Raw genomic sequence first — 18,780 nt, forward strand, 5'->3', positions numbered from 1 at the left:
CGATTATCCTTGAATTAATCGCTGAATTCCTAAATCCTTCGGGTTCTTTTCACTGGCTTGTTAAATTTTTTACGTTACAAAAATTGTATTCAATACAACACCTTAATAGTTAGCAGAAGCTGCATATTTTTACTACTGCGAGTACAACAAAGAAATGAACTATTTTTTTAACATTGAATAAGAAAAAGACTATGGAACAAAGTATTGCAATGATACGTATGTATGCATAAGCGATATACCACTTTCAATACATATTTACGTATGTACATAGATAAGTCAATAGATTCTTGAATGATTATTTGATTTGTAATGTTATTTGTTTATGTTCTTCTATTGTTATTAGAAAAGTATATAAAAACATTTGTTCTTGAATGAATTTATATTCAGGTAGTTTTTTTACGAAATCGGCATCGGCATCGGACAGAAATTGGGAATCGGCCGGACTCTAGTCCGGCAATAGAAATGATTACCTGTGTATGAAGGTATTTAAACGGTTTTTTCTCCGAACTTTCTCGCTTGGGTCTTCACGGAGCCTAATTTTCAACCCTCAACCCCAACGAAATCAACGGCGATCCTCTTCACCACCTGGACGAAGAAGACAGTTCAGAAAGCATCTTCTCCAATATATGGACATGGTTTACAACCACATCAAACCACCTTTGGACTCAACGACGTACCGACGAGAGATCAACGGCATTCATAGAGAGTCGGTCACCATTTTCCACGATTCTCGACTTATGAATGCCGTGATCGCAACCCAATCTCCACCCATACTCGACCAGCCCTACGATCTCTAAAATGTTCATGATCAGTGTAACACCGTTTAATTACCCATAGCCGTCATCGATTCGCCACTTCTTCCGGTCACTCAACGAAAAATTTTGCATGTGAAAGCAACAATAAAGTTAGCTAGCAAGGATGGACAATAGCGAGTTTGGTTGTACCTCATTGAGTTCGTTCGTTTCGCCACTCGCTAACTGTTGGCGAATCGATGATGGCTATTAGCAAATAAACAGTAAAAATAAAATAATTTAGGAATTTCGTGAATTAGTTACATTCTCCGAGACTTTAAAGAAAATCTATGGTCGCATTTATAAGAAATTGTATTTCAAACTTCAATTCCGATTTTCCAAGACCTGCCGAAAGTAACTTTGGCAATCATTTACCCACGTATGTATGTACGTACTTTTATACAAAGAAATGTTGATCTACATCAGTTGTATTTTTTTTATGATCAATTTTTTTCTAATACATTTTTTCATCTATGTATAAAACACAACGTTTAATTTACATATTTTTATTAACAAAATACTTTTTTTTTTTGGAAACTCTTACAACAAACAACCGCAACTACTAAATATAATATAAAATCAAGTAAAAAAACGTCCTTTACAAATTTATTTGTTCTCGCAGCAACGCCTACACTCACAGATCCGACTCTACCCCGCTGTCTATATAATCCTTCAACAAGAGACCGCAACGTAACGGCAGTAGGCGACACCAATTGTTGATATGCAGAAGACTAGTTGGTATTGTGGTTTCATTGACATTAGAGCGATGCGCCTCAACTATATGCTTGGCCACCTCCTTGGGATCTAGAAGACCAAGCATTGAGGGAAATTTGACTTTCGGACGTTTACAAAGGCCAGTGTTGGTCATATAGGGATAAACAACGGTGAGTTTTATCTAAAATGAAAGAGGTATACATTGAAATATCTTCGCTCTTTTTCGTGAGATTCAAAATTTTTATAAAAAAAATTTACAAAATCTTTGTAGGGTCCATCGCGTATCTCCTCATGCAGCGCCTCCATCATGCCACGTACCGCATACTTTGTAGCACAGTATGGCACCAAATTGGTCAGTCCGACAATGCCAGCAATCGAGGAAATGCAGATAATATGGCCACGTCCCTGTTGCTTCATTTGCGGCAGAAATGCTTCGAGTGTCCAGAAATGTGATAATACATTTATATCGAAAACGCGCTTTATCTCCTCGGCTGTATGTTGTTCCAACGGATGTGTTGGCATAATACCGACATTGTTCACCAACACCGAAACACGTCCCACTTCGGCTTCTACTTTGGCGGCTAGCTTCAGAACGGCTTCGCGATCGGAAACATCACAGCTGCAGGAAGAAAAAAAAAACAAGAAAAGGGTTTAATGAACGTCTGAAGATAGGCACTTTTATCAGTAAAAAAAATAAAATAAATAATTTAAAATTTTAAAAATAATATAAAAAAGCATACGTATACGCGTAGACGGAGTTCTGCATAAGTCGTTTAGCTTTCTTCAGTGTCTCTTCATTGTTCTTCTCATTTATGTCCACACACACTACTACACTACCCCAGGCGGTGTAATGCAAGGCCAATTCACGTCCAATACCATGTCCAGCGCCTGTTATCTGCGAAAGTATATTTGCAATATAATTGCAATAAAGTTTGCTGAACACCGTGAATATATGTATTTATATTTTTTACCAATATAATTTCACCGCTTATGTCTTTTAGTTTTTTGTTCATCATCTTTTCGAAAAGGCGTTGCAATAATTCTAAAAGTATTTTTACGAATACCACAAAGAATTCGCTTACGTCCTGAACAACGTCCATGATGCGTTTCGATACTTTGTTTGTGCTGGAAAATTAAAAAAAAAAAAAATTTTAGGAAATTAATAAGTGTATTTATTTCAAGTATTGGGTTTTTGAGCTAATCATACAGAATTATCCGTTATGCCATGTTCAAAATCGTGTCTTGTTTCCGGGGGAATGCCATTTAATATGCATATAAATTTTCTTCATTTTGAGAGTTAATCGAAAACTTAAATATTTTAAACTAGCAAATACCCGGCGTGTCTCATTGCGCCTTATTCCCTTCCAAAACTGTTATGGCCTCATTCATAAATAATAAAACAATATTTAAAGGGATAGGTTTTCATAAAAATTTTCGATTTATTAAGCCTTCTTTATTTCTTATGAATGTGGGTCTCAGTTAATATACTTTCGAAGGCATGTAGAAAGTAGGTAATGTACCGACTTTTTCCTGGAAATTTAATTTATAATCTAATAACTCGAGGCTACATATTGCGTCCTTTCTTCAAATATTTATTAATTTAATATTTACCTTATCTTATAGATTTAACTGAATTAAATTTTTCAAATAGGTTCCAACCCAATTGAAAAATATTGACGACAGTACAATTTCTTAAAACTATTTATTTTGATACCCGTATTGTAATATTTGATTTATTTTACCCATTTAATTGAATAAAATTATTCAAACATGTGGCAACCCTCCTCAAAAATGTTTTTGGCAGTAAAATTTCCAAAACCTCTTCAGTTTGATACCCATATTGCTAATAATCAATTTATCTCATCAATTAAATTGAATTAAAATTTTCAAACAGGTGGCAACTTTCCACAAAAATATTTTCGGCTGTAAGCCTTATTAAATCTCTTTCTTTTGCCAGCCATATTGCCATATTATCAAATTACGTAAACTGAAATTTTCAAGCAGTTGGCAACCCTCTAATTTTTTTCCTTTCTATATTTTAAGTTAGACCTCTATGTATTGCTAATACATCGGTGAAAACTGCATTCAATTCCATGCATTAGTTTTCGAGTGATGCGCGTACAAACATACAGACACACAAAATTTCTAAAAATTTTTGATTTGGCTTCTGTTGCTCTAATAAAGACCCGCATATTAATTTTTCTTCAATATCTATGTATAATGTACAGACATCGGCCTTACACATGCATAGATAGTTTTTAGCGATTCTAAATACCATAAAAATATTGACTTTTACCACCATTTAGGTATATTTTCCCCCTTTCCGTCAGTATCAAAAAGTTGCTTTGACCGAAAAGTGGAGTTAGCAGCTTTTACCGTGGCGGCGACGATATGTGCTGTTGCTAACACAGCAATAATTTTTATAACATTAATAAAATGACGTATAAAATTCCGCAGTTCAGTATATATTTTCCACATAGGAAACCTTCACAGTCTCTGTGCCAAGCTCCAAATTATGACAGCATAAAACATATTCCAGATGCGAGGTCTTCAGTATATGAGCAAATTCACGAGTTACTTTTTTTTTTGTGTCACTCCCTTCTCTCGCCTGAAACTGAACCACTGGAATTCCAGAAATAAGTACAATAAAAAATAAATCAAGTATTTGCACAATTTTAAAATAAAAAATATAAATTTCTTTTATTTATTTATTTATTTTTTTTATAACTTTGGGAAGTTTCTAAATAGAAGGTTCATAAATATTAGACGCAATAGAATTTGGCATCAAATACAATGATATCCGTGAAGTTTCAAGGGTGTGCCACCATACTAAAACCAAATGGCAGCATGCAGAATATTCTACGCAGCTATTTTGTAATTTTTGAAATTTAGCAATTTTTTCATTTTAAAATTTTGAGATAGTTCTAAATGGACACCCTAACAGTGAAAATGTTCTTGGCAAAACGAATAAATCTACAGTAATAAAACTTGTCTGCCACCGGAGGAGAAAAAAAAATATATTGATTATAAAATCGCGATGATTTGCGGATGATAAGAGAAAGTGAAGCTAAATTGGTTTTGAAAAAGGGTTAGGAAAAGTTATGTGCTATGAAAAATTAAGTTATTTATTATTTAAATTATTCCTTAAAAACATTTTTGGCCAACTAGATTAGTACCGAGAAACCGATTTGCTTTAAATAAATTTTTAAATTTTGCTAATCAAAACACCTACATTACTTCAAGGTATGCAAAAAGGAAAAAACGCAAAAATTTTGTGAATAGAAATATGCAAGGCGAGTTCATATACATAAGTTAAAAGTGGTAGTACAAAAACAAAAACTAAAATGTATTTTCTTTTCGCTTTCGGTACACAAATGTCAAATTTCAGCTATTCTTCGCTCAAGGCGGAAGCGGAAAAGAAAATGCCAACGCTCTTACTTTCGCTCTAACTCATAAGGAGTTTTGACATATGTGTACCGAGGCGAATTAAAGCAGCTGTTCTAACAACACCACCTTATATGAATTCGCCTTGTGATTATGGTTTTGTTTTTCTATATCACAGTACGCCAAGAAATCAAATTATAGAAAAAAAAATACAGTTTAAAGCAAATTTCTTGCAGCCAATTTTACGAAAGCAATTTAAGTGAATAATGATTTTAATTTTTTTAATGTTATATAGAAATTGACAGAAAATAATAAATAATTTTCCATTTAAATTGCTGGTGAAGCCGGCTGTTAGTATTATTATTATTTTTTTTTGAAAACCTAAGAAAGTATTTCTCAAAGAAATTTTACTATGCACAGTAAATCGTTCTTAAAACAGTAAAGATTTTTAATATGGCTCAAGGCACATCCAACAGGTACTAGAATTAGAACAAAAACAGCATTTGCGTATATTTTTTTTTTGTTTCTTCTGGTGTCAAAAAATAGTCTACATTTTCAAAAAAAAATAGTGGGCGATGTGAAATATAGATACGGTGACCATTCGTACCGATTTTGGAGGGACAGTACCGATTTTGAGAAAATTGTCCCGCTGAATATTTTTTAAAAGTCAGGACGTATAAGTGTCCGCATTTTTCATATTTGTACCGTTTAAGGCCCGATTTTCAGTGTTTTCTTTATTAATTTAATACGAGTTTCCCTGTACTCTCGCCCAAAAACAATTTTTCAAACGTGACAGCACTTTCATTATCACAAAGGACATAGAATATAAGGGAGCCATAAACATAGCCAGCATCCGTATTTTATACTATCTTTAGCTATGTTTTATTTTGTCAACCTGGTACTCTCGATATATTGCAGTCTATCATTCTTCGCTAAATTTTTTTTAAGTTTTTTTAACCGACTTCAAAAAAAGGTGGTTATCAATTCAACGGAATATATTTTTTTTTATATATGTTACCACATATTTTTGGACCACGTTAACCGATTTCTATAAGGAAAGGTGGTGCCACACTAATTTGGTTTAGGTCCGATCATTGGATCGCTAAGAAATTAACGGTACTCTTAAATTTTTATATGAGAAATTAAGTCGGTTTTGTTTTTTGCTTAAAAATGACTTGTATAATTATTTGTTAAGTTTTTCTTTTTTATTTTTTTTTAATGTAACGATTCTAACTTGAATTTAGTGAAATTATAATAATAATTATAAAAAAATAATACTAATTCCCTCAAAAAAAAACTAAGGTGTAGATACAGTGACGAAAACATTAATAGGGAAGAGACATTTTAGCATTCTTTGGCGGTTAATTTTTGGTAAATTTTTTTGAAGAACGTGTTGCTGATTTTCTCTGTAGAAAAACGTTGAATTTTTATAAATGTTCTACAAAGTTTGAAATTTTGATTTAGATACATGTTTTTTTAGATAGTCGGTTATATTTTCATAAAAAAAATAATAAACATTTTATAAACAAAGAAAAGTAGCTAAAATTTGCTTCCCTATTTACATTCTCGCCACCGCGCCATTGCGTACATTATTGCGATCATTTTGCAAGTTGCTCTCTTTGTTTTGTTTTAAATAAAACTGTATTAAAAGATGTTATATCTTTTTATTCTAAACACAAAGTTTTAGGTTCGTATTCGATGCTTTAGAAATATGTCCCGATTTTTTTCCACAGAAATCTGGTCACCGTAAATATAGATAAATTTGTTTCATTCCAGAAGCATCAATTCATCCTTTGCCGAACCCAACAATCCACGTTTAAGCTCCTGAGTTAAGCAAGCATTCCAAAGGCTGGTTTTTAATGGTTTTTTTTTTTTAAGATTCGCAGGCAAATACATTTTGTCAATTAAGAATTGGTATGACAATTTATTTTTATAAGTACCGGCCAGAATTTTGTTATGGTTAAAGAAAAAGGCTAACCTTCTCACACCACTAACTAACTTAAAAAGTCTAACAAAACAATTCAAACGCGAGCAACGAAAATCTAAGTCCAAAACAAATAAATATTATGGCTAAGAAAACTAAGCAAATATTTATTAGTGGTTGATTGCCGGTAATTGACAGAAAGCCGGCCGGCTACGCTGCTGCCAGTCATCCCACTCTTGGCCGCATTAAAAGCGTGCATTCACAGCCTATCTCTCTCTACGGCTACTCACTTTACAAATCTGACACTTACCCGTATTGGCGCAACAAGTGGGCGGCAAAAATGTTTACGAAACGTAAACAAATGCACACGCAACGTCATGATAATGGTGAGCAGAGTGCAGATGTGAAATGACAACATTGGCACATTGACACACACACACACAAACAGACATACAGACATACCGCAGTGATGTTGCAACAAGTGCAATTTGCTTTTAATTGTTTTTAATGGTTTTTATGGTTTAAATATGCATTCGCATCGGCAATTGCAACCGCGTTTATGTATAAAATAGTATTTCTGTATTGGTTTGAAATGTAATTAACCTTATAGAAGATGATAACATTTTGCAACAATTAACCTTTTTAATGGACTGACAAAGTGTATTTAATCGTTCTTCTTTTACATAATATGTAAATGCATTTGCCTGCACGCATGCGCATACATACATAATTCGTCATTTAATTTTAATGAGCAAATTTGTATGCAACACTTGCGGAAAATGTGAATTACGAAATGCCATGCAGTGAATAGGTAGTGGCGTGGAAATCGAAAGTGTGTTAAGTACTTAGCTAAGTTTTAAGATAATACCTATGCACTCTCAAGTTCAAACTGCAATATAGGACAAATTTGTTATTAAGTGTATTTACACGTACGCGGCTGCTTGGTTTATTTAGATTTTTATGAGTGGGTAGGTAGTTACTTAGCGCCAATGTACAGCGTAATAAATTCAGCACGAGCGTGCTAGTAATTTCAATTAGCAGAAGCGGGCATAGAAAAGTGAATGCTTATTGATTTACCGGTAAAAATAGTCATTCATATGAGTTGTGCGTAGTCGGGGGGTTCGATCGTAAATGATTTAGTGGAAATATACTACATAAAATTGCCAAACGATTTACGAGTTAGCCAGCATAGTTAGATAATACTATTTTAATATGGAAATTTAAATTAATTGGTTTGAGCGTATAAAATACTACATGTATATATATATATAAATTTTACATCGCTAACAATATTTTGTTAATTTTATTTTAATTTTGTTGAATGAGCAACGCAAACTGAGCCATATTTGTTATCATTGTATAAAAGGACGCACTTAGGGCTTTGCTTAGAACTGTCTTTGAAAAGTCGCGACTCATTTGGATGGTATGCCCAAAGACACATTTCCAGAAAATACGTTTAAGACGCAGTGAAGGATGCCAGGTATTTGCTAGTTTATTATAAAAATATAATTTGACAGTTAAAATTAAATTTTTTTGCAGAAAACGAAGCCTAGAAATATGTACCACTTAACTATAAGTAAATTAAATAAATTTATATAAATTTTAGGCTTCGTTTTCTGCATATCATCCGCAGTCTAGTAATCAGGGACAGAGAACAAAAGGTATGATCGAACGCTTCAAAACCAAAACCGAAATGAGAACAAAACTGTCAAGAACGTTATCAACGAGAATTATATATTTAAGAACAAAACACTGTGAAACGTTCCAAAAGAAAATAAAATGCGAGCAATATTTTCGGGAATATTTCTAAGAGAACAAAATGGATAACCGGAACGTTCTGGCAAAGAAGAAAACGAAAAAAAAAAACGTCTAAGGAACTTTCTCTCGAAGAACCATTTGGGAACTAAAGTCTCAGGGACTTTCTGACAGGGAACGAATCGGGAACAAATATTCTCTGAACTTTTCGCGAAGAATGGAAACGAGAACTAAATTTTTCTCATAGCGTTCAAATAGTTTAAAATGTTTGAATATTAAAATTAATCAAAAACGAATTGGAAGGTAATTATGCTAATAAAGTAAACGAAAGACTTAAGACACGAACTCTCCTTGCATATAAAATTAAATTGCTCTACCGTTGGACAGTTCACCGTAATGACAAACGATCTGGCAGTTGATATGATCCAGCTTTACACTGGCTTAGAATTAACAATCGTGGTTCTCACTGAAACCTCTCATTCTTAACGTTAAGTTCTTAAAACGTTTGTTCTCGTTTTGTTCACTATCAGAACGCTCCCAAGACGTTTGTTCTTATTTGATCCCAATAAAAAACGTTCTCGATACTTTCGTTCTTATTTTGTTCTCATTGTAAACGCTTCCGAAAGTTTCGTTCTCATTCTGTTGTTCTTGAGAACGTTTCCGAGAGTTTTGCTCGGATTTTGTTCTTTACGGAAACGTTGCCGAATCTTTTGTTCTCAATACTTATATGCTCCCGTTTGGCTCTTTCGTGGTAACGTTCTTATAATTACATTTTGCTCTCGTGCAGAACTAAATCAAAACTGGAACGCCTTCTCGGCTCCTGAATCTAATTGTTATATTCGGATTTGTGTTTTTTCGATCATATTATAACCGTTTTTTTCAGGCGGCCTCCATTATAACAGTTAAACATGAAAATAGCGATTAAATTTATCGAAAAACCAAAGTAAAAATTTAACGATTATTTTTTATCGAAACCAATTCAAGAAATTACGATTTGCAATGATCGATAAATTAAAATCTTTTAACCCAAATTTATAAAAATAAAGAAGACTTTAAATGCTTTGTAAATCGAAAATGAGTATGAAAATGTCACTTTATAAAGCTTTTCAAAGCTACTTTAATTTTTATGAATTATTTATGCTATTGGTATTTAACAGTTATTTCCGGTCCCTGGCGAAAAGACTTAGGTATATGCCTTTAAGCACCGAAATTATTGTAACCATATAGTGAGAAAATCTAAAAATTAGTGAATATCCTAAATAAATATAATTAAATTTATGGTAATAAAGATTCATAAGTGGGTCGTATCTATAAAAAAATGTAATCTAACACACTTATTTGCTCCACTTTTTAATTTCATTTTATCAAATATATATAGCACATTAAACATTAGGGTGGTCTTTAAAAATATTAACATCTAAATTTTGTGTGCGAATGCATTGCAAATAGTCAAACAATTTCAAACCCTAAATGAAGGCACCGTCAATCAAGTGTGGACAGGACATTGGACTTGGCCCATCTTTAATGTTTACTTTTACTTTTTTTTTGTGGCAGGCTGCGCGAGGTTTGCCAGACATTTGTTGACATTTTCTCTCAAAGTCGCGAAATTTCTTTTTGTCTGCTATCCGGCGTTGGAAAAATGTCTGCAATCCTATTAACTTTACGCGATGTGATGCTCCAAAGGCTTTAGATTGAATCCAGATTGTCAAGCAATCTTTTTCTATACCCCCTTTGTAGTTTTCCAAAAAAGTTTTGGTCGCTAGTTACAAAATGGCGTTGCAAGTAATATTTCACCAATCGTTTAATAATTACAAAGCACAACATACCCTGCGCTTTGCATTCAGAATTTTTGCAAAAAAAAACTCGCGCTTCCACATTTTAATGGACACCAGGTGTTTTGTTTTCAATAAATTTCGGGTTCACTTTCACTATATACGAATATTAAATCAATTTAAAATATAAATTTTTTTCAGTGCTGTAATTTTTTTTATTATTTTTTCATTCTATATTTGTTTGTGAAACATATGAAACTCAATCACTTCCAAATGAATTGTTTTTATGTGCCAGGGCATACGGGAGGGCCATGAACCAACTACAAGATCATGCAATCGGAAAAGAATGAAAAACGTAAATTTCTGAGCGTTTTTGACATTTGCCTAAGAATGAAAACAAACAAAGAAAACGAAAAAGGCGGTGATCGAGTGAGATTATATTGGTATTTATTATAAAATACACGAAATGAAACTTGATGACAATTAGCAAAAAAAGTTCATAAAATGTGGTTTCCATGATTGAAAGTGTTTTATTTATAACCGCATATCATCAGCACGGGTCGATTTTTCAATGCCAACGTTCTGACCACAAATGTCCACCCACTTTTCACGCAAATTTCGGCCTTTTGGCAGACCAAATAAACGCACAAACTTGTTCCAATCACAAAGCACTTAATTTTATATCATAAATTTGTAATAAATCAAAATTAAAATTAAAATCGCTTATAAAAAACATCAAATTGCTAAAAAAGCCACTCCGAAGCGATAGAAGACGATGAAAATGCTACGACAACTTTTGTTCTGAAATTCGATTACAACTACAACGATGACTGATCGCGTGATATGGAGTCGTTGGTTCATGCGGGAGGGCGATCAATTTTTTATTTTTTTTTTTGTTATATTTAAAGTGTAACTTTGTATATGTGCCTATACTTCAGGGCAAAACAAAAACAAATGTGCTTATGGAGTGAGCAGCTCTCGCCGAGTTATAGCTGGTAAAAGATGAAAATTGGTAGAATTTTTGGCATCGGTAAAAAAATTGAACTTTTCAAATCCTGGTAGAGAAAATTATTATTTTTTTTTAATTTTAAAATTTTCGCGGATGCTCATGATGTTGATATTTTATAGACCACCCTAATATGTATACATACATATACATCCATAATTGCACTTATAGCTACGGTGACCATCCGTCCTGTATTATACGGGACAGTCCTCTTTTTTGACCCATTGTCCTCGTAATTTATTTATTTTATACGGGACGCCAAATGTTCTGTATTTCTTTTAATGTCCTGTATATGCACCGTATTCGGTGTTTCGACGCCTTAAGAGCTCATTAAAATGGCATGCCTATGAACGAGTTTTAAGTGATGTTGGTATGTGATCGTAATTTTCTCCATAAACAGTTATTATTACAGAAATTAGGACTCGACATTTTAGTTAGTTTTGGCTATTTTTTCTTCGTTTATTTAATGTTTTTGTTATTTATTTTATGAAATTAAAGCACTTTCCTAACAAAAGTCATATAACACCAAATTTCCAACTTTGTGCAAAAAACTATAAAAATTAATTCTGCAATATTTCAACAAAATTTCAAACTTTTTAATCTTTAGAATCTTTAGAAAAAACTTATTAAGATTGAGTATAATAAAATGCGAGTGGAAAGTGCTGCTCATTTGCTTCTCTTTCAAAAAAATGGTCTAACATACTTACTTTGCATGAAAAAAATGCGTAACACCGTAAAGAAAAAAATAAAAAATGCAAAAAATTTGTGGTAAGCCTTAGCAACTTAAAATTGCACTTTATTATACTAAAATTTAACGATTTTTTTTTTAATTTTTACGGGTAAAAATCTCGAGAAAATTATCCTACAAATTTGTGATGTTACTAAAAGGATACTGTTTCAGGGCTAATACATCGAGGATCATTGAAGAAGGCTTTAAGATCTGTAAGCTGTTGTGGAAAAAATTTGCAAAATTATTTTTTGTCCCATATTCGGCTCTCATAAATATGGTCACCGCACATACTATGTATACTCGTAATATTAAGCATTGAAATGGCGTTTATATACTTACTGTATGACTTCACGCTCAATCATCTTGCGTTCCGATAGCTGTGTGCCACTGTTTATTTAATTTATTTCTTTTTCGAAGTTTTACACCAAAATGATTGATTAATATTGATTTACATATAAATATGTTGATTACGAATATACTGTAAAACGTGGTCAGCAGCGGAGGTGCGCATTCACACGTGATTAACTTTTATATGGTTTCGTCTACCGGTGGTCTAACTATACGAAACAACACATATATACATACATACATATGTACGCATAATATATATGGACTGCATATGCCTATATACAAATAGATATATTTATTATTTTTATATTTTCCTGCCGGCATATGTCGGCTTTTATCCGCAAAAGCGCGTTCACTTTCGTTTGCACAAGCAGACAGAGAACCATTTGCGCGAATGCAATGCAATGCAATGCACAAAAACGGGTCGATAAGACCAAGTCAGAGCAATTATTGCAAGTGGTTATTGCAAAATGCGGCGGTGCTACTAACACGATTATGCTCTAGCAGTGCAGGAAAGACTGAGTAGATACATACATACATACATATGTAGTATATCGTTACCTAAAGGAGAAAAGGTGCTAAGTCCGTTTTTTTTTTAAATTGTTCAGGACAGACAAAAAACCTTCTTATCTGTAATTATCTGTCATTATGCATGCTTGAAAAATTCAAAATTGGATAAAAGGCGACTTAGCACCTTTTTACTTTTAGGTAGCGATATGCATCTACATATGAGTGCAGTTATAAAAACAAAAAAAACAAAAAATTAACGCAATTTGCTATTAGTTCGACTATGGTTTGCGCAAATCAGCACTATTTTGGTGCATCCGATTTTAGACGTTTTTGAAAAAAGGGGAAACGGGTGTGAGTAAGCGAATAAGTAGTGGCTAGACGAACCAAAACTTGTCCAAACACTATCCGGGCAATGCAGCATTCACTTCACCACTGGCTTCTATGTTGTCGTCGTAGAGTGGCGAATAACGTTTCTGCCGGTGGTGTTGATGCAACAACTGGTTTTGCCGACGTGATAATTGTGTATGCATGTTGTAAGTAAATAAACGTTGCGGCGGCCACTGTGCACCATTGCGACACTTTAATTATTCGTTCTTTTTTGTACTAAGTATATTTACGTGCGAGGCGAGCACATCGAGGGAGCTGAAAGAAAACTTCCTATAGATTTGAAATTAAACTTTGTATTTTTCGTTTCGTATTCGTGTTTGGTTTTAACAAAAAATGTGATTTGTGGATGTCGCAGACGTTGACTTTCGGGTATAAGTACCTTAAGGCCTAAAAAACTCCTTTTCAACACATACATACCTACTTTCTTATGTTTGTTTGTAGGTTCGTACCTAAAAAATATTGACGAATTAAAATGAGAAAATTTGAACAATAGTTCTGAACGCTGATACGATCCGCATTTAGAGTTGCTGCAAAGCATGTCACCCCAAGCCGGTTTGCTCATGAAAGAAGAGGTGGGAAGGAAAAGTGGAAATGTTGAAAACTTTTTTCCAAAGCCATGGGGAAATATGGTCGAAATCACGTTTTCATAAGCAAATAAATCGAAGTAAAAGTTTTAGGTTTTGGAACTACAGTGGGGAGCAGTGATGTGTATAAGGTGATTTTGGTTAAATATTTGCAAGGTTTTTAAAGTTAAAATTTATTTGTTATTTTTTTTAAATGGTTCATGCTTTAACCAAAACCATACATATAAATCAAACTTTAAAACTTTATACTTAGAAAAATTTAACAAATTTTCTTTAAAATTTTGAGCTTTTTAATCTGTTTTTTTAGAATTTTATTGGGTATCTATGCAGTTTTGTAAATTTCGATTTTATTCAATTTTCCTTGCAAACGGTCTTGCGAATTTTTTTCCATAAGAAATTCATGTATTGCAAAATTGCAAAAAAGTGCAAAAAGCCGAAAAAGAATTCTCAAAAAACAACGCGATTTTGCAGCAGCTTAAAACATGCACTTAATTATACTAAAACTATTAGATTTACAAAAGTGCATATTTAAAAAATTCTGAAAAATCAGATTAAAAAGCTCATATTTTTAATAAAAATTTGTTAAATTTTTCTGAGCTCTGTATAAAGTTTGAAGTTGAAGCTCAAAATTTTAATAAAAATTTGTTAAATTTTTCTAAGCTCTGTATAAAGTTTGAAAGTTTGATTTAGATGGTTTTGGTTAAAGCATGAACCATATTTTTACGAGAAAATCACAAAAAAAGTTTAACTCTAAAAACCAGGCAAATATTTAACAAAAATCACCATGCTCTCATCACTGTTCCCCACTGTATATCTTAGGTGAAGAATTTTTTGGTACAACGGCTTGCTTTAGTGCATATGACAACCCTAGTTGTCTTGGCCACTCTACGATAACACCGTGCGGTAAAAACAAAAAAAATTAAAAACTCACGAAACAATCAATGTACTACATACACTCGACACTATGGGCCAAATATAGTAAACCTACGTTTCTAAATTTTCACTCTGACATCAGGATGTTTTTGAAAATGACTTTGGCATTTTAAAAGTATGATTAACTCAAAAAATTATTAAAAAACAATAGGTGCAATGTAGTATAACAATATGGGTACCAAATGAAAGAAAAAACTCTGCAGAATTTAAAAACATTAAAGTTGTTTGGTTTACAAGGGCGATTTTTAATTTATTTTATTTTTTTAAGCAAAAAAAAGTTAGGAGGACGAAATTAGAGGATGTGAGGGCGTGTATATTAGTCCTTAACATAAATTTTTTCAAAAATAAATCTTGCAAAATTTCAAGGATATTCAAGGACAAAATATTAAAAGGACATTTTCCATAACCATTTGCCATTATGCACCAAAAAATTTAGTATTTTTTGATTCAACAGAATTTTTTCTTTTATTTGATACCCACATTGGTATTTACATTGCACCGGATTTTTAAAATAATTTTTTGAATTAATCATATATTTAAAAGTTCAAAGCCCCTTGAAAAAATTCCTAATGTCAGAGCGAAAAACTAAACACGCAATTTTACTATATTTTGAATATAGCTTCGTAAATTGATTGATTTTTGTGTGTGTAAAATTTACTGTCGTACGGTGTAATATTACACAGTTGTCTACCCTGCAGAAAAAATTATCAATTGATAAAAAATAACCAACTTGTAGTTAGCCATCTTGCGGGATTTCTATAAAATGTATAGCCTGTAGTAAACTACATAAAGCTAACTTGAAACTAACTGAAGGAGTAATGCAGGAGTAATCGGGGGATTGTTTTCTTTACACAAGTTTCTACATAGATATACTAATAAGAATTTTATTTTGAATCAATTTTCTTTCTGCACTTCACAAATACTTTTTCGAATTGAGGACAAATAAAAGGAATATCGAAATTTTATATTATCATTTTCAAGTTAAGTCTGACGCAGTTCGAATATGGGACCACCTAAAAAAGAATATGTAGGCAAATAAGTAATGCAATAAAATAAAGTAAATATATATATACAAGTAAAGAAACAAACAAAATGTATATTTTTTTTTCTTCTTGACATTTTATGTGCAAAAGTAGTTAGGTACAAGTTAGTAGACATAGTACATTATAATGCAGAGGTTCGTGACCTTGACTATTTCGTGGCCATCGCCATAGAAATATAGTTAGCTTTCCTCAAAGAAAATATACAGATAATAAAGACCTTTAGTTTCTTCCTAATCAACTTCAAGTTAACTTAAAGTTAGATAAATTTCCCGCAGGGTAGTGTGCGTACATACATATGTACATGTGAGGAATTCTGATAACTAACCATGACTTATATATTCATAAAATTCAAGAAACATTGAGATTGAAGAATAACTTTTAACACGGAGCAGCTGAAAAATTGAGCCAAGTTTAGTAATATTTTGTTTGAGGTATATTTTCATTGCAGCTGATACATACACAATCCAAATTTTCTTATTCAGCGCTCAAAGTACCTATGCGTTTTTCTAAATGTGTATTTATCAATATATCCGTTGAATTTTTTTTTCGAAAACTAGTACCTCAAAAATACAATGGTGACGGACGATCTCTGCTAAAATTTTTTTTATCACTTTTTAATTTCTGTAAGAGAGTCATTGGGGGTGTAGAGCAGGTCACCTCCGGGGCCGTAACAGTTACAACTTTTATTAAAAAAATCACTCTTTAACAATTACTTTTTGACTTTTATTTAATTACTCTTTAAATAACCGTTATTTCTGACTTTTATTTTATAAATCGAAAATAACAATTATTTATGATTTTTATTTAAATAATCTGCAAATAACAGTTATTTTTGATTTTTAAATTATGTGCCTTAAATAACAGTTATCGAAGACTTTTATTTATAAAAGTCATAAATAAAAATCAGTCACTGATCTTTACTTTTTCAATCATACTTATAAAAGTCATTTGAATAAGTCGTAGTAACCTTTTGTTTTCCAACACCTTCTTAACTGCGAAAAATGTTAATGACTTTTATACGATTGATTTAAAAAATAAAAGTCGGTCACTGATTTATATTAATGACTTTTAAAAGTAAAAGTCACTGACTGATTTTTATTAATGACTTTTATAAATAAAACTCTTCAATAACTGTTATCTAAGCCATATAATATAAAAATCAAAAATAATTGTTATTTTGGATTTATAATAAAAAATCAAATATAATTGTTATTTTTTTAAAAATTGCAAATAAAAATTTATTTTCAAAGTTGAGTCTCGGTGCAAAACGAAATCGATGGGTATGTTTCACTTAGTTGTAGAACATTTCCTTCATAGTGAATTTTTCCATGACAGTTTTCATCAATAACTGTTATGTTCGGTCCCTGGTATTTATGCCAATTTAAAGATAATTTAAATACCTTTTATATGCCTTATATACTATAACTATTTTTAAGGCAAATTTTAAATAAACGCAATTAAAAAAAAAAATAATGTCTTACGCCGTCTTCAGACTCAATCCGTAGAGCGATGTACGAGTATAATGTGATAGTACTCTCGCCGAACTATCGCCAGGATTTGAGCAGGCAGCCGGAATTGGAGCGCTAACAATGAGGAATGGAGTTAGTTCTTGCAAACATGAATTATTAAACATTTTCAACTGGAATTTAAATATCTCCGAACAACCAAAATTAGAAAAGAGGGTGGCGATACTTTCGACAACACTTCTTCTAAAGCCAATAGCCACTACATATTTCTCGTTTTTTTTTTTTTATATATTGCAGCATTCGATAAAATTTCAGGTTGTTTAATAAAATTTCAGGTTGTTTAATAAAATTTCAGATTGTCCATTTGTCAACACGCTTTCATGAGGCAAACTCGCCGGCCGTCTATTGCTCTCTATTACAAAATAGCACACACAGGCCACATTTTGTGTGTACGAAAATACCTGCATAATGTGCCAGACATTAACAGCAGCACAACCCACCGCCACAACGCTTGCTCGCTTAACTAAGTTATCGCAGCAGCAACAACACACACACGTTCGCTACAACTGAAAAATGCCTTAACGTACATACAAAACAAAAGCTTTGTTGAAATGCGGAAGTGGAAGTGCCGATTTTGCGGATGGTGGACGGACGTAGTAGTTGTTGCTGCTGCAAATGTGGACCTTTTACTGGTTTCCCCAGTGGGTAACAAAACCGCAAGCAGACAGTGAGGCAGACAGACACGGTTAGACGAAATGCATGATCGATATTCGTGGATGTGCAATTTTACATACATATGTTTGTATGTATGTATGTATGTATGTACATATGTTTCTTTGTTTTCGTTTTAGTATAAATTAAAAACAAAATACGTTGAATTTTAATTTCGTATTTGCGCCACTCATTTTTTTTTTGTTATTGCTTCTGCCTCTCCTTTTTTCGAATATATGTATGTGCCGCGCATTCGCAAAGAATGTAATAAATCACTGCAGTGGTTTTAGTTGTATTTTGCGCATTAAATTTTTGTTCAAAGTTTGTAGGCAAAAAAACCTCCTCACTTTTTGACTCACTTATGTAAATTCTGAAGTTCTGCACACAAAGTCTGTGATGACTCGTTTTTGAGGAAGAATACTTATGTATATGTATGTATGTATGTATGCATACTTATTTGTTTAATGGCGCGATAACTGACACTAACACGTTTATTTTGTATGACTTCCAACTGAACTTGCATCGCCCGCCGTTCGATGCAAACTGTTTTGAGCTGCGCTGGTGCCCGCTGGTTTAACTGCAGATTGCGACGACTGGCTTTTGGCAAGCATTGTTTAGAGCAAGCTTTTCGTGCAATATTTTTTTTATTTTTATTTTTTTATTTTAATATCTTTTTCTCTTGCGCTGCTTCTTCCTTGTAGCGAGATAAAAAAGCTGTTGGT

At 32.6% G+C, this 18,780-nt stretch overlaps 1 protein-coding gene across 2 annotated transcripts; it reads right to left on the bottom strand.

Moving 5' to 3' along the window:
• Positions 1 to 1,325: 1,325 nt before the first annotated feature.
• On the bottom strand, positions 1,326 to 18,578 carry LOC118741071 (epidermal retinol dehydrogenase 2). 2 transcript variants are annotated; one of them, XM_036472892.1, is made up of 6 exons: positions 18,512 to 18,578; positions 12,416 to 12,482; positions 2,477 to 2,630; positions 2,246 to 2,400; positions 1,764 to 2,124; positions 1,326 to 1,686 (listed from the first exon to the last, which is right to left on the bottom strand). In XM_036472892.1, the coding sequence occupies exons 2-6, from the start codon at positions 12,436 to 12,438 to the stop codon at positions 1,426 to 1,428; spliced, it is 954 nt and encodes a 317-aa protein (XP_036328785.1). In that variant the 5' UTR covers positions 12,439 to 12,482; positions 18,512 to 18,578; the 3' UTR covers positions 1,326 to 1,425. The 2 variants fall into 2 exon arrangements, with proteins under 2 accessions (XP_036328785.1, XP_036328787.1); XM_036472894.1 differs by lacking the exon at positions 18,512 to 18,578 and adding an exon at positions 18,418 to 18,460.
• Between the last annotated feature and the right edge of the window lie 202 nt (positions 18,579 to 18,780).

This window comes from Rhagoletis pomonella, unplaced genomic scaffold (assembly GCF_013731165.1).
Source record: "Rhagoletis pomonella isolate Grant_MI unplaced genomic scaffold, Rhpom_1.0 Rhpom_scaffold_00006, whole genome shotgun sequence".
Classification (NCBI taxonomy): Eukaryota; Metazoa; Arthropoda; class Insecta; order Diptera; family Tephritidae; genus Rhagoletis; species Rhagoletis pomonella.